General features: G+C 46.2%; 1 protein-coding gene across 1 annotated transcript in view; it reads left to right on the forward strand.

The window, feature by feature from the left end:
• Positions 1-5,058: 5,058 nt before the first annotated feature.
• Positions 5,059-15,487, forward strand: part of fgf5 (fibroblast growth factor 5) — a 35,680-nt gene continuing 25,251 nt past the window's right edge. Inside the window, exon 1 of the mRNA XM_062981521.1 lies at positions 5,059-7,005. Within this exon, the coding sequence (XP_062837591.1) occupies positions 6,624-7,005 (382 nt within the window). The 5' untranslated portion in view covers positions 5,059-6,623. The remainder of the gene's footprint in view (positions 7,006-15,487) is intronic.

Below are 15,487 nucleotides of genomic sequence, written 5' to 3' on the forward strand. Positions count from 1 at the left end.
TCTATCTCCCCGAGAGGACTTGAAGTGGATTACAGGTACATATATGGCAAGCATTCAATGCTGTTATACAATTGACAAAGACAGACAGACAGTACATTAAAAAAAAGGCAAGGCTTCCCCTTTTTTTCATTTCTGGCATCTGGAGATTATGCTTGACTCAGCCATGGGGATGTACTGTTGTTTCATTCTTCCATGCCAAGGAGCCTGTCATTCATGGATGCCTTCCTGATCAAACCACCGGCATGTTTTTCAGGGGTGCCTTTTACCTCCCTGTGAAAGTGGTACTTATTTATATACTCACATTGCTGTTTTTGAACTGCTAGGTAAGCAGAAGCTAGGTTGACTGTGGGAATTCATCCCGCCCGCAGCTTGAACTGTCAACCTTCTAGTGGGCAATATCTTCTGTAGCTGGTGGCTTAACCCACTGTGCTAGTTGCAACCCTCAATATTGTTACTGTTGTTGTTTTGTAACATTTTTGTCTAACCTATCACAGTTTTCTTGGCAATATGTGTTCAAAAGGTTTTGCCATTGCCTTCCTCTGTGGCTGAGAAAGTGTGACTTGTTTAAAGTCACTCAGTGGTTGAGCAGGGTTTTGAACTCCAGGCTCCAAAGCTGTAGTCCAACATTCAAACTACAGTATATAGATGGCTTCTGCTCTGAAACAGCTAAAAAGAGGCATTATTCCATCCCATTGAAATCAAAGGAACACGGCATACAGAACTCAATGCCATATATATTTCTTTAGAATTAAGCCCCATTGTATTCAATAAGGTTTGCACCTAGGTATGTGCACAGAGATTCAGGTAGCAAGGCAGGGCCTTCTTGGACTGGCTCATCTCAGATACCTACCAACAAAAGCAATCTGCTGGCAGGGCAGCTCTGCTACCCAAGATCAACCTGCATAGAATTCAAAAAGGAGAGAAACAAAGGATGTGAATGACAGAGCAACTGAGTTATTCCTGAAATGTGTCTTCTGTGAACCAGGAACCCAGCCACAATGTTGGGTCAGCTAGACCAAAATGGGAATAATTCTAAATACCTAGGGAATGGGGTTGAATTCAGCATAGGCACTGAGAACTTTGATCAGGATCCATGGACCTTGGTTTAGCACCCAAAACAAGTTTTGAGAAATTGCCATGGGCTTTACATGGCTGCACATCACTGTTGCCAGCTTTAGATTCAAAGGTATAAATAGAAATAATATGTGAGCAAGCCTATTAAACATTACCTGTACACTAAAATGCAAGGTCTCCAATGGAGGATGCAACTACAGCATCTCTGAAAGACAACCATTCAAATATGGGTTAAATGCCATTGGTGAAGGGGAATATACCATTCCTTTTCCACTGTCAGACATGTACAGGTAGAGGTTACTCCTAAAATTTAGCTGAACTCTTTCTTCTGGTTCTGTACCATTTCTTCTTGTCCAGTACTTTACATTCTGCTCCATCTCCAAGCTTTTATTGCTGACTTCACTCTTTCACATTTGAGTTTCTGCACTTGAATAACTGTATAATGTAGCTTTCCAAATGTTGGACTGCAACCCCTAGTATTTTTCATCATTGGCCATGCTGGGTAGGACAGATGGGAAATCAAAGATTTCCAAGCACCTTATAAAACTCCAGAATTCCAGGTTTCCATGGGATGAAGTCATGAAAAATGTCTCATAGAACAATAGAGTTGGAATGAACTTCACAGGCCATCAAGTCCAACCCCTTGCTTAATGCAGAATCTCTAGCTACAGCAGTGGTTCTCAACCTGTGGGTCTCCAGATGTTTTGGCCTTCAACTCCTAAAAATCCTAACAGCTGGTAAACTTTCTGGGATTTTTGGGAGTTCTAGGCCAAAACACCTGGGAACCCACAGGTTGAGAACCACTAAGCTAGAACATCCCAGCAGATAGATGTCCCAGCTCTTTCTAAACACACCCAGATAAGTGGATCCCACCACCTCTCCAGATAATCAAGTTTATTGCTGAACTGTTTTCTCTAGCAATAAGTTCCTTCTAATTTTTAGTTGAAATCTAACCTGCTCTAACTTAAAACTCTTCTACCCCCAGGGTAGACCTGCACAACATGCGGCTTTCCAGGTGTTTGGGCCTCCAGCTCCCAGAATCCCTAGCCAGCTGTTCTAAAGTTCATGAATTCTGGGAGCTGAAGTTAAAAACACCTGGAAAGCCACAGGTTGTGCAGGCCTGCTCTAGGGCAACAGAGAACAGGCCTGTCCTCTTCGCTGTGTCAGCCTTTGAACATTCTTCAACTTGTCTATAGGTAAAGGTAAAGATTTTCCCCTGACATTAAGTATAATCATGTCCAACTCTGGGTTTGGTGCTCATCTCCATTTCTAAGCCGAAGAGCCAGTGTTGACCATAGACACCTCCAAGATCATGTGGCCAGCATGACTGCATGGAGTGCTGTTACCTTTCTGCCAGAACAAAACCTATTGATCTACTCACATTTGCATCCTTTCAAACTGCTAGGTTAGGCAGAAGCTGGGGATAAGAGAGGGAGCTTACCCCCGCTCCTCGGATTTGAACCATCGACCTTTCAGTCAGCGAGTTTAGCAGCTCAGCAGTTTAACCCACTGAGCTGGTTGAAAACAACTGATATAGTGTGTGCAAACTGGGCTTATGAAAAATGTACTTGTGGTTATAACTAACTTCTTGGGATATATATTTTAATATAAAGTGTAAGCTTCTGCTGAAACACTGTATAACAATTGTACAGATAATCCTCATGGTGTCACCTGGTGTGGTCCACAGTTTCATAGTGATGGAAGGGTGATCTCAGGCAGCTATGATAGACTGGATTGGAAGGAGGAGATGAGGGTGGGTCAGGGAAACAGATTTCACTTCTTCTGGTACTTCCATCCTCTTGGATTAAATTGGCAATTTGGTTCCCATGGGCTAGGGAACATTTATTCTCCTGTTGTTTTCCCAGTGGTCTTCCCAAACCGCCAAAGAAGCACACGGACCTCTTGGCTTGAAGTCAGAATGTTCTGCACTCGGGAACCCCCTCGCGAAAATTCTCCGTTTAGCAAACATTGGCTGTCCTTGGGAGCCTTTGACGAAAACGTACTGAAAGCCTTTCCCCCTTTTAGAACAAGGCCGCGCACACTGACTGAATCATGCCCTGGGAAAGAGGAAGAGAGCGAGAGGATGAGACGCTTCTCCAGGTCGGCTCCGGAGGAAGAGGCAGCCAAGGTCTCACGCACAGGCGATGACGGAGGGAGCGGAGGAGGGAGGGAGGGAGGAAAGGAGAGAAACCGTCTGGGAGGAGGCGACTGGGTTTGGAAATGCGGTCGATGGGTTTGGTCCTCAAACACTGTCCCATTGGCCAGGCAGCGATCCGGGAGAGGAGTCATGAAGCAACAAAGACCAGAGGCTGCAAGCTCACATTGACCTGAGAGCCAGCTTTCCTGAACTCAGACTTTCTACCGGGAAGCCATCTTTAGGGTTGCATGTTCTTGCAGCCATCCCTATCTCCACTTGATCCTAAGTATCCAACTGCGCTCAGCCACTACTTAAGGAACCTCCTGGTTCTAAGCTGTAGAAAGGGTTCCCTGATGAATGCTCTTCCTCCTTCTCCGAAGGATGCTCAGCTCCATCATTGGCCTGAAGACAAGGTGCTCCCGGCCCTTTCAATCTTGTTGTTGTTTATGACATCATTCCTTCAGACACTAAGCACCCTCTGAGCACGTGCAGAGTTGCATCTCGCCTCAGATTCCCGCCAACCCCCCCATCAATCTTTTACTTTCCGAGTCCCTTGTCCCTCCCCCAGGAATTGAATCATTGTGTTGTTGAAGGCTTTCATGGCCGGGATCACAGGGTTGTCTGTTTTCCGGGCTGTGTGGCCATGTTCCAGAAGTATTCTCTCCTGACGTTTCGCCCATATCTCTGGCAGGCATCCTCTGAGGTTGTGAGGAGTTGGAGAAACTAAGCAAGGCAGGTTTATATAGTTTCTCCATACCTCACAACCTCTGAGGATGCCTGCCAGAGATGTAGGCGAAACGTCCAGAGAGAATATTTCTGAAACATGCCCATCCATCCCAGAAAACATACAACAACCCAATTGAACCATTGCTTCGCAGCAGAGCAGAGAAGATTGCTTTTTTAGACGACAACTCACAGAATCCCTCCATCCAGAATAACCAGAGAATTCTGGGAGTTGTAGTAAAATTATGTCTCCATGATCTGCTATGAAGTGACTCCAGACGAAAGTAGCATGACTTAATGTCAAAATATATTGTGAGTTCGGCTCAGTATCTCTGTCACCTGAAACTCATCTGAAAGTCAAAACTAAGGAGGAGTAAAAAGGCAGGACTGCCTGGATCAGGTTGCCAAAATAGGGCCATAGGCTCAACTCCAGAGTGTCCTCTTCTCTGGTCTACTAGGCACCGGCCTTCCAGAGAAAGAGTCCCTTACAACTCGGAGAGACACATTCCCAAAATCCGAAGTAGCTCCACCTACCTCTGCTTTCCTACCACTGCTGCTTTGCCCAAATGGAGCCAGGTCAACAGATTGGGTGATGTTGCAAGCTGCAGCACATACGCACAAGGAACATAAGTGCTATTCAACAGGGCGAAACTTATTTCTGAGGAAAGATGCACCTGCTGAAGTATTTCCAAATTATGCTCCATTGTGCGCTTAAAAACAAGGTATTGTTCCAGTATCCAACAACCAACATCTGCTTCTCTTGTTGTCTTTTTGTTCCGCTGCTCGACCTACAACTCTCTTCAGGGTGATGATGATAAGTTTAAAAGGCCCCAGGAAACGCTATGAGGAGACTGTCGGGCAAGTTGCTGCCTCACAAGCTGAACAGCAACCCGAACTTACTCCTACTTATTATTTGTGTTGACTCTGTATCTGACACATGGGGATTAGAATAATAGAGTTGGAAGGGACCACACAGCCTGGGAGAAGGGGGTCCAACTCCCTTCTCCCAGGCAGGAAAACACCACCAAAGCCCTCTCAACAGATGGCCATCCAGCCTCTGCTGAAAAGGCTCGGGAGAAGGAGACTCAGCACACCCCGAGGCCACACATTCTGTTTTTGAACTGTTCTTACCGCCAGGAAGTTCTTTCTTCCTTTCAAATGTTTTAAACAGAGCTGTCTGAAAGGATGTCGCAATCAGGCGGGGCAATCTTGGTTTCTGCTGCTGTAGAGAGCCATGGATTCAAAGGGCTTCCTGAGGGCGAGAACTGTTCAGCAGCGGAATATGTCGCCTCAGATCGGAGTGTGGCGTTTCAGGAGTCAGTCAGCAGGACACAGAGCCACCCAAGGACCGACACTCCTCCCCCTTCTCGGTGAAGTGGCTGGCCACCCTTGGGAATCACCATTCTAGCCAGAGGCGGTGAATCCCACGGCTGAAAAGAACTTGATCCCATCCAGAATCACCCGGAGCGACGTCACTGGCGAACGGGGCAGGCCGCCTTCACTTTCCCTGAACCACACACTTCTGGATAGACGACGGTTGCCTCCAAGTTCAACCCTTCTTCGTCAGGAAAAGCAGGAGTGGAAAAGAGAGCCCCTTCCTCCCTCGTCTGCTCGCCTTTCCCCCCAGGGAGCCCCTTTCTCCTGCCTCCCTCGAGGAATTCTCTCCAGCCTCTGGGCTTGGCTGCTGCGTAAAAGCGCACAGAGCGCCTCTCCTGCTGCTGTGCACCCCGGTGGATTTCTCTCACACACGCTCACACACAGACACTCTCACACACCCTAGTAGAAGAGAAGAGCCCTTCCTTCCTCGTCTCCGCGTCCCTTTTTTCTCAGGAGCGCCTTTGCCTTGCCTCCGTCGATGAAGGCTTCTCTCCCGCTGAGCTTGGTTGGTGCGTAAAAGCGCACAGAGCGCCTCTCTCCTGCTGCTGTGCGCCCCGGTGAGTTTCTCTCTTTCTCTCTCTCACACACATAGACAGACACTCTCACACACCCTTAGTAGAAGAGAGGAGCCCTTCCTTCCTCGTCTCCGCGTCCCTTCTCTCTCAGGAGCCCCTTTGCCTTGCCCCCGTCGATGAAGGCTTCTCCCTGCTGAGCTTGGCTGGTGCGTCAAAGCGCACAGAGCGCCTCTCTCCTGCTGCTGTGCGCCCCGGTGAGTTTCTCTCTCACACACTTACACACAGACACTCTCACACACCCTGTTAGCAGAGAGGTGCCCTTCCTCCGTCGTCTCCGCGTCCCTTCTCCCTCAGGAGCCCCTTTGCCTTGCCCCCTTCGATGAAGGCTTCTCCCTGCTGAGTTTGGCTGGTGCGTCAAAGCGCACAGAGCGCGCCTTTCCTGCCGCCGCGCGTCCTCGGTGCCTCCTGCGCCTCTTTCCGCGGCTGCCCGGGGCTGACCTTCGCCTTTCCGACGCCTTCTTCCTCCTCCTCCTCCTCCTCCCTTCGGGGCTCTTGCAAGGCGCCCTCCCGGAGGCGCGGAAGGGCTGGCGAGGCGAGCCTCCTCTTCTGGGCTCCAGGCATGCAGGGAGCGCTGTGAGATCACCCGGGTTATAAATATCTCCGTGCCGCCGCCACTGCGCTCCCCGGCCGCGCTCCCCCTCCAACGGGTTGACGATGCCTTCCTCCCGAAGCCACCCCGGGGACAGGAGCCTCCCGCGCCGCCGCAAAATGCCCAGCGCGTCCCTCCCGCTGGAAGGATGAGCCCGTCCCTCTGCCTCCTCTGCCTTCTCCTCTTCCTCAGCCACCTGATCCTCGTCGCTCGGGCGCAACCGGAGACGCCGCCGCCGCCGCCGCCACAGCCCCCGCGCAGGGCAGCCCTCCGAGACGCGGCGCTCAGGCTCCGGAGCAAGGGGCGCAACGCCACCGCGGGGGCCTCCTCGCCTGCCTCCTTGTCCGCCCCTTCCTCTTACTCGTCCCGCTCCGGGGAAGTTGCGGGCAGCGGCTCCGAGAGGGGTAGCTTCCAGTGGAGCCCCTCCGGGCGCAGGACCGGCAGCCTCTACTGCAGGGTGGGCATCGGCTTCCACCTCCAAATCCACCCCGATGGGCAGGTCAACGGCTCCCACCAAGGCAGCCTGCTAAGTAAGTGCTTTCCGCGCTCGCACCGGGGAACCGGGGAGGCTTCTCCTGCCTTGCCAGCCAGGGCGCGCGTGGCTGGAAACACCACTTCTCCCCCGCCGCACTTCCGCACTTTGCTTGACTAGAGCCGTGGTTCTCAACCTTTGGTCCTCTATGTTTTGGACTTCAACACTGCTGGGAATCTATGAGCGGTTAGACCAAAAAATAACCCTCTTTCTGAGGGTGATTCCTCAAAATATAGCAGAGTGGCAGAACCACCATCCATAAGCAGCGGAAACTTACCTGAGGTGAGTTTAGGGAAGCCTTTGTTCCTGAGGATGGCAAAGGATTACAAAGTCTCATTGAAAGTTCAAAAAGCATTTATTGAGGTGAAAAGAAATCCATTGTGGATAGAAAAGGTTTTGGAGCTAACTAGCTCTCTAAGCTAGCACTAAGGAAGGTAAGCAGGTAAAAATATCAAAGAATATCTAAATAGCTACAGAGGATTTCCAGACATGAATCAACCAAGGGCAGTTAACAACTCTAAACAAAGGATGCCCCAGAGGCAGGAAGAAGACAGCAGATAAGCTTTTCAATGCTAATTTAGGTGCTTAACTACAACATTCACACTGACCTCTCTCACCCTAGACTTTCCAGATATATATATATACCCCTTTGCTTAGTTTTCTCCATACCTCACAACCTCTGAGGATGCCTGCCATAGATGTGGGTGAAACGTCAGGAGAGAATACTTCTGGAACATGGCAATACAGCCCGAAAAACATACAACAACCCTGTGATCCTGGCCATGAAAGCCTTCGACAACACATTAAATAGCTACATTTTGCCAGGAGAGTGGCAAAATGTGTCCTTCTCATGCAGAAGACAAAGGAGGGGAGTGGATGTAAACAGGACAGAAGAGAGAAACCAGCAAAGGCCTATCTAGGCATGCATGGGATATAGAGAGAGGTTTCCCTCATTCTAACTTATCCACTACATACATGAGACTTGTGTAGTCCAGGATGATATCCAACAAACACCCAGAAATCCCAGCCAGTTTACCAGCTGTTAGAAATTGTGGATGCGGAAGTCCAAAACACCTGGAGGACCAAAGGTTGGGAACCACTAGAGTCTGTTCTTTCCTGGGATATCCCCCCTCTCCCTGGGCTACAAGAGAGAAGGACTTGCCAGTCAGCTCCTGAATGGGTTGCAGATTTTGTCTCTTGACTTCAACAGGGCGCAAGCTGGAGCCATATAGTTCAGGCATGAGCAAACTTCGGCCCTTCAGGTGTTTTGGATTTCAACTCCCACAATTCCTAACACCCTGAGGTCCTTTCCTTTTCTCCTTCAGCCACTTATTTGTGGGAGTTGAAGTCCAAAGCACCTGAAAGGCCGAAGCTTGCCCATGCCTGATATAGCTAGTAGAAAGACCGATAATTCAGTTTCCTGAGCCAAAAAGTCTGCTTTTGGGAAGAGATTGCATATTCTTCATAGTCCTTCCCCACTTGTTAGTGTTGGGTTTCATCCCTGAACTGCACAAGTCTCTTGTGTCATCAAGTTTCCAGTCCTCAATGAGTAGCTAGGCTAGAGACAGGGCTAGGCTGAGGGATTCCTTTCCCCACATTCCTATGCATGCTTTCCCAAAGGGCTTTTTGCCTTTTTTTTCTTTTGCTAGCCACTGTCTGTCCCCCCCCCCTTTTTTTTGATGATGTAGCAATGGAATTCTGTAAGGTTTTTTTTTTCAGTTTTATTGTCCTTAGCTGGCCATGTGGCCGTTTCACCATTGGTCTTCTGTTTTTCTTTCTACCTGTGAGGATACACATGTTGCCTCTCTCTAGGCAAAATATGGCTGCATAAACTTTTTATCCTTTTACCTCTTTAGAAGATGAGACTCAGTAAGCTAGTTAGTTCCAAGACCTTTTCTATCTAGAATGTATTTATTTACTTCAATAAATATTTTTGAACCTAAAGTTCTGACTCTGCAATCCTATGCCATCCTAAGGAATGGAAGCTTATTCGAGCTCATCACATGTAAGTTTCTGCTGGTTGTGGAGTTTACTTCTGGTACTCTGCTATACTTATGGTGGAATCACCCCAACTGAGGGTTATTTTTTGAACCTAACAATCAAATTCTCCACCTTGCTTGAGCTAGCCAGTAATGTAATTGTGATTGCAGAAAATGGCCAGAGTAAACAGTTTTTGGAAAATGAGAAGAAAAAGAATGCCTATAACAAAAACATACCTACAACTTAAAACAGGATACCTTAGATTTTAATTCTCAATTACTATTGTTTCTTTTTTGTTTTTCTCACTTTCACACATTTCTCTCTCACTTCCTACCTTCTCTTCTCTCTCTCCCTCTTCCTCTCTCTCTTGTCCTTGCAGCCTCCTTCCCAGGTTTCACACCATCCTTGTCCTATTGAAAGCAGTGTGTTTGTGTGTTTATTTCTGAGTAAACATAACAAAGAGTTTCATGACATCTCAAAGTCTTAACAAGTTTTATCTTATAAAGCATGGCCCACTTCAGCTCAAAGTGACTGGTGGTCTGTGAAACCTTGTTTCCTAGGCCTTTAAAAGTCCATTATTTATTGTTATTATAGAAACAGACTAACATGGGTATCCCACCCCCCTTTGTTGCCTGTAGAATTGTAATGAGCACCATGGGAGGTAGCGCTGAGATGGGACTGGAGCTGTTTGTGATTACAAAGTAATACATATAACAGTATGAGATTGTAGAACAATCTTTGGAGAATAGAAATGTTTTCCCTTTTGGCCAATCAGAGCTCTCAGATAATGACTAAACATTTCAAATGCAAATAAGTGAAAGCTTGATAATGGAGATGATGGAAAACCTGAAAAAGTATGATTGATTAGGGAGATGGGGTGGAATACAAATAAAGGACCTTTCCAGACAGGCCCTATATCCCAGGATCTGATCCCAGGTTTTCTGTTTTCTGTTTATCCCAGGTTATCTGACAATGTGGATTCATATAATCCAGTTTAAAGCAGAAAACCTAGGATTCGATCCTGGTATATTGGCCTGTCTGGAAAGGGCCTTTATTTGTATTCTGCCTTGTCTAAAAGGGCCCAAAGTTTATTACTAAGATTATTAATAATACTATGCCTAATTCTGGGCACCACAGATGTTGATAAGCTGGAATGTGTCCAGAGAAGGGCAACTAAAATGATCAAGGGTCTGGTGAACAAGCCCTATGAGGAGCAGCTTAAAGAGCTGGGCATGTTTAGCTTGCAGAAGAGAAGGCTGAGAGGAGACATGATGAGGGCCATGTATCAAGATGTGAGGGGAAGTCATAGGGAGGAGGGAGCAAGCTTGTTTTCTGCTGCCCTGGAGACTAGGATGCGAAACAATGGCTACAAACCTCAGGAAAGGAGATTCCACCTGAATATGAGGAAGAACTTCCTAACTGTGAGAGGTCTTCCTAACTGTGAGAGGTCTTTGGCAATAGAACTCTCTGCCCCAGAGTGTGGTGTAGGCTCCTTCTTTGGGGGCTTTTAGACAGAGGCTGGATGGCCATCTGTTGGGGGTACTTTGAATGTGATTTTCCTGCTTCTTGGAAGAGGGTTGGACTGGATGGCCCATGAGGTCTCTTCCAACTTGATGATTCTACGTGTCTATGATTCTATTATTATTCATGTAATCAGCAAAGTCTTGTGGACTGTGCCACTTTAGGAGTGAGAGTGAAAATTAAAATATTCATTTGTTTGTTTGTTTAAAGTTTATCTGTATCACTTCCTACCCCACAAGCATTCCTGAGGTGATCAACAAATAAAAACCAATTAAAACGATACAAAGATAAAAGCTTTTTAAAAAACACAATTAAAACACTCTTTAAAAACTCCTAAAAGCTAAAACAATAATCCAATCCAGTTTTGAAACAATTAACTAATACAGTAGTGTCAAACACTGACTGCCATGCGGAACAGCACTGTTTTGGTTGTTTGCTGGAAACTTAAAAGTCAGTCTAACTTCTGTGAATGTGGAGTTCCACAGTTGGGACACTTCTACAGGAATATAAAACTTTGTTATGTGTATCCATTAGCCTAAGTTCATGAAGTTTGGGAGATACAACAGGGCCTCCTCCAGAGAGCTCAACTTTCTAGCAGATTCACATAGGAAGTGTCTGTCTTTCAAATAACCTTGGACACAAGTCGTTTAGGGCTTTGGAGGTCAACAATAGGAACTTTGAGTAGAGCTTGGAATCACATTAGAAGCTAGTATTGTTCTTGTAGGACTATGTTATGTAGTCTCTAAAATGCATACAGAGTTTTGCACTTGCTACAGCTTTCAAATATTTTTCACAGGCAGCTCCACACAGAATGTATTACAGTAGTCTGTTTGAGAGGTAGTTAAGGCATGACCTACTATGGTAAGATCTGCCTCCCCTAAGGAAGTGTACAGTTGGGCAAAGGCACTCCTGGCCATTGCAGCAAACTGGCTTTCCAAGAGCAGGACTAGGTCCAGGAGCACCTCTAGCCTATGCAAAATGATCTTTTGGAGGGAGAGCAACTCCATGCAGAACAGGCTACAATCCCAGGTTGGTTTTCCTGCTGACCAACATTACTTCCATCTTGTCTGGATTAAGCTCAGTCTGTTCATCCTCATCCAGTCCTTTGCTGCATTCAATAATTCATTACTACCACATACTCTTTGACATAGCTGTAAAGGAGAAATGGAAATGGATAGTATCAGCATACTGAGGATACCCAAATCCAAAGCTTTTTATTGTGGATGATGAAAAGCATAGAGGACAGTATTGATTCTGTGGAACTCAAAGGCAGTCCCTTGCACCACCCTCTGGAAAGGCAGGAAACTCTACAAAACAATACTCCAGAGTCCTATAACAGCCAGGTGATACTATGATAGATAAATAAATAAATAAATAAAACTTTATTTATACCCCACCATCATCTCCCCGCAGGGACTTGGAACGGCTTTTGATCGATGGTATCAAATGTATTGTTGAAGGCTTTCTCAGCCGGAATCACTGGAGTGTTGTGTGGTTTCTGGGCTGTATGGCCATGTTCTAGCAGCATTTTCTCCAGATATTTCACCTGCATCTGTGGTTGGATCCTCTGAAGATGTCAGCCAAAGATATAGACAAAATGTCAGGGGAAAATGCTGCCAGAGCACAACCATACAGCCCGGAAACCACACAACACTCTGATGGTATCAAGTGCTGCTGAAAGTTCAGGAAGGATCAATAGTTGCCTTGTTGAACTTGCTCTTTGTATGGTTCAACTTGTGTGGCAAGGGGAAAAATCGTAAACAAAGCCCTTGGTCCATCCCCACACACATGTGTCAAAACTAAGTATGGTATAGTAGTTTGAGCACTGAGCTGTTTCCTGGCAAATTTAAGTTCTTGTTTCACTCAACAACTTATTCATCAATAACCTTATATCAGTTGATTTCTTGTTGCTTGCCCTACCTCACATGGTTGGTGTGAAAATAAGGGGTGGAGAAGAGTTACAGATGCTGCCTTGAGTTCACTGGCAGTAAACTACTAGTAAATATAGTATGAACCCCATACGTACAGTTTCACTTATTCCCATCTGACAAAATATGTCATCTCCAGGTATTTCCTAGGTCCTCAGGTATGATTCCATGGTTAACTTCCAGTGGAAGTTGTTCATTCAATAAGGTTCATCATTACCTGTGTTTTCTCATATCTATGCAGAGTCCCAGAAGACGTCCCCCACATGTACATAATGTACATAAGTTGTCAGCTAACAGTCTGAATCAATGCAAAAAAGGGGAAATTCTGAAACTTTAATCTGTTGTGGTTGATTTAAGGTGTGTGAAACGAATGCGGGATGAGATAAGGCTACAAAGAGTTATGGTGTTTCTTTGGACTTAAAAGAGCTGGAGTTAATTGTGAGGAATAAGCAGGATTCTCAAACATATAATGTCTTACAACATCCACAATATATGTTTTCTTATTTAGTTTCTCTCTCTCCGGGGTTACTCAATGTTTCGGTAAGATTTAACACAGTAATATAACTGCCAATGTTGTCATGCTGTAAGGTACTACGAATCACAGCCTTTAATCCCAGTTTTGGGAAAAGACAAAGTGGTTGACTGAATCCCATTCTGCTATGGGAGTCACTGTCCCTACTGCAGCAATTCTTGGCCTCTCAGACTTTCTGGACTCCAGGACCCATCATCTCTGACCACCAGTCCACCTGGATTGGGTTGTTGCCCACAACAGGTTGTCCTACAATGTCAGTGTTGACTCTAGTTTGATGTGGACAAAGAATTATCTAGTAAAGAGTTCTAGTGCCCTCCTTTGCACTTCAGCAACAGAGCTCCATAGAAATTTAGGATTATAAGCACCTCACCAGGTCTCTCACCTCACCACGCTTCCATAGAATGGAACCATGACAGTTAAAATTGTATCAAACTGATTTAGTTGTATAGAGTAGTTGTATTCCTAATCTAAAGAAGGATAAAAGGCAATAGGGAAATTTTTATATGCTCATTGGTTTTTGATTTACAAAACTTTTCAAAGCTAAGAGGTAATGTTATGAGCCAGTGTGGTGACTCTGGAGACCAGGGTTTCAATCCCTGCTCAGCCATGGAAATCCACTGGGTGACCTTGGGTAGGTCACACTTTCTCAACCTCAGAGGAAAGCAAAGGCAGGCCTCTTCTGAACAAGTCTGGAAAAGAAAGCTCAATGATAGGTTCGCCTAAGGGTCATCACGTCAGAAATGATTTGAAGACATACAACAACAATTAACTCCCATTGCAGCATAAAGATGGCAATCATGTGAGTAGTGTGTCTGTCTGATCTTAGCACAGAGAATTGGACTAGACTAAGTATGGTATAATAGCTTGAGTGCTGGATTATTGGCCTTGGAAATCTATTAGCTGACCTTTGAGGAATCACACACTCTTAGCCCTAGAAAACCCTGTGATAGGGTCACCTTAGGGGACACCACAAGTCTGAAATGACTTAAAGGCAAACATCATCATCATCAACAACAGCACTCTGTAACTTTCACTTTCTCTAGTATGCTGACTAAAGAAGGCAGGAGTTATAGCCCAACACACTTAGAATCATAGAATCATAGAATCATAGAATAGTAGAGTTGGAAGAGACCACATGGGCCATCTAGTCCAACCCCCTGCTAAGAAGCAGGAAATCGCATTCAAAGCACCCCCGACAGATGGCCATCCAGCCTCTGCTTAAAAGCCTCCAAGGAAGGAGCCTCCACCACGGCCCCGGGGAGAGAGTTCCACTGTCGAACAGCTCTCACAGTGAGGAAGTTCTTCCTGATGTTCAGGTGGAATCTCCTTTCCTGTAGTTTGAAGCCATTGTTCCGTGTCCTAGTCTGCAGGGCAGCAGAAAACAAGCTTGCTCCCTCTTCCCTATGACTTCCCTTCACATATTTGTACATGGCTATCATGTCTCCTCTCAGCCTTCTCTTCTGCAGGCTAAACATGCCCAGCTCTTTAAGCCGCTCCTCATAGGGCTTGTTCTCCAGACCCTTAATCATTTTAGTCGCCCTCCTCTGGACGCTTTCCAGCTTGTCAACATCTCCCTTCAACTGTGGTGCCCAAAATTGGACACAGTATTCCAGGTGTGGTCTGACCAAGGCAGAATAGAGGGGGAGCATAACTTCCCTGGATCTAGATGCTATTCCCCTATTGATGCAGGCCAGAATCCCATTGGCTTTTTTAGCAGCCGCATCACATTGTTGGCTCATGTTTAACTTGTTGTCCACGAGGACTCCAAGATCTTTTTCGCACACACTGCTGTCAAGCCAGGCGTCCCCCATTCTGTATCTTTGATTTCCATTTTTTCTGCCGAAGTGAAGTATCTTGCATTTGTCCCTGTTGAACTTCATTTTGTTAGTTTTGGCCCATCTCTCTAGTCTGTCAAGATCGTTTTGAATTCTGCTCCTGTCTTCTGGAGTGTTAGCTATCCCTCCCAGTTTTGTGTCGTCTGCAAACTTGATGATCGTGCCTTCTAACCCTTCGTCTAAGTCGTTAATAAAGATGTTGAACAGAACCGGGCCCAGGACGGAGCCCTGCGGCACTCCACTTGTCACTTCTTTCCATGATGAAGACGACGCATTGGTGAGCACCCTTTGGGTTCGTTCGCTTAGCCAATTACAGATCCACCTAACCGTAGTTTTGTCTAGCCCACATTTTACTAGTTTGTTTGCCAGAAGGTCGTGGGGGACTTTGTCGAAGGCCTTACTGAAATCCAGGTACGCTACATCCACAGCATTCCCTGTATCGACCCAACTCGTAACTCTATCGAAAAAAGAGATCAGATTAGTCTGGCATGACTTGTTTTTGGTAAATCCGTGTTGACTATTAGCAATGACCGCATTTGTTTCTAAGTGTTTGCAGACCACTTCCTTAATAATCTTTTCCAGAATTTTGCCTGGTATTGATGTGAGGCTGACCGGACGGTAATTGTTTGGGTCGTTCTTTTTTCCCTTCTTGAAGATAGGGACCACATTCGCCCTCCTCCAATC

This window comes from Anolis carolinensis, chromosome 5 (assembly GCF_035594765.1).
Source record: "Anolis carolinensis isolate JA03-04 chromosome 5, rAnoCar3.1.pri, whole genome shotgun sequence".
NCBI classification, from domain to species: Eukaryota; Metazoa; Chordata; class Lepidosauria; order Squamata; family Dactyloidae; genus Anolis; species Anolis carolinensis.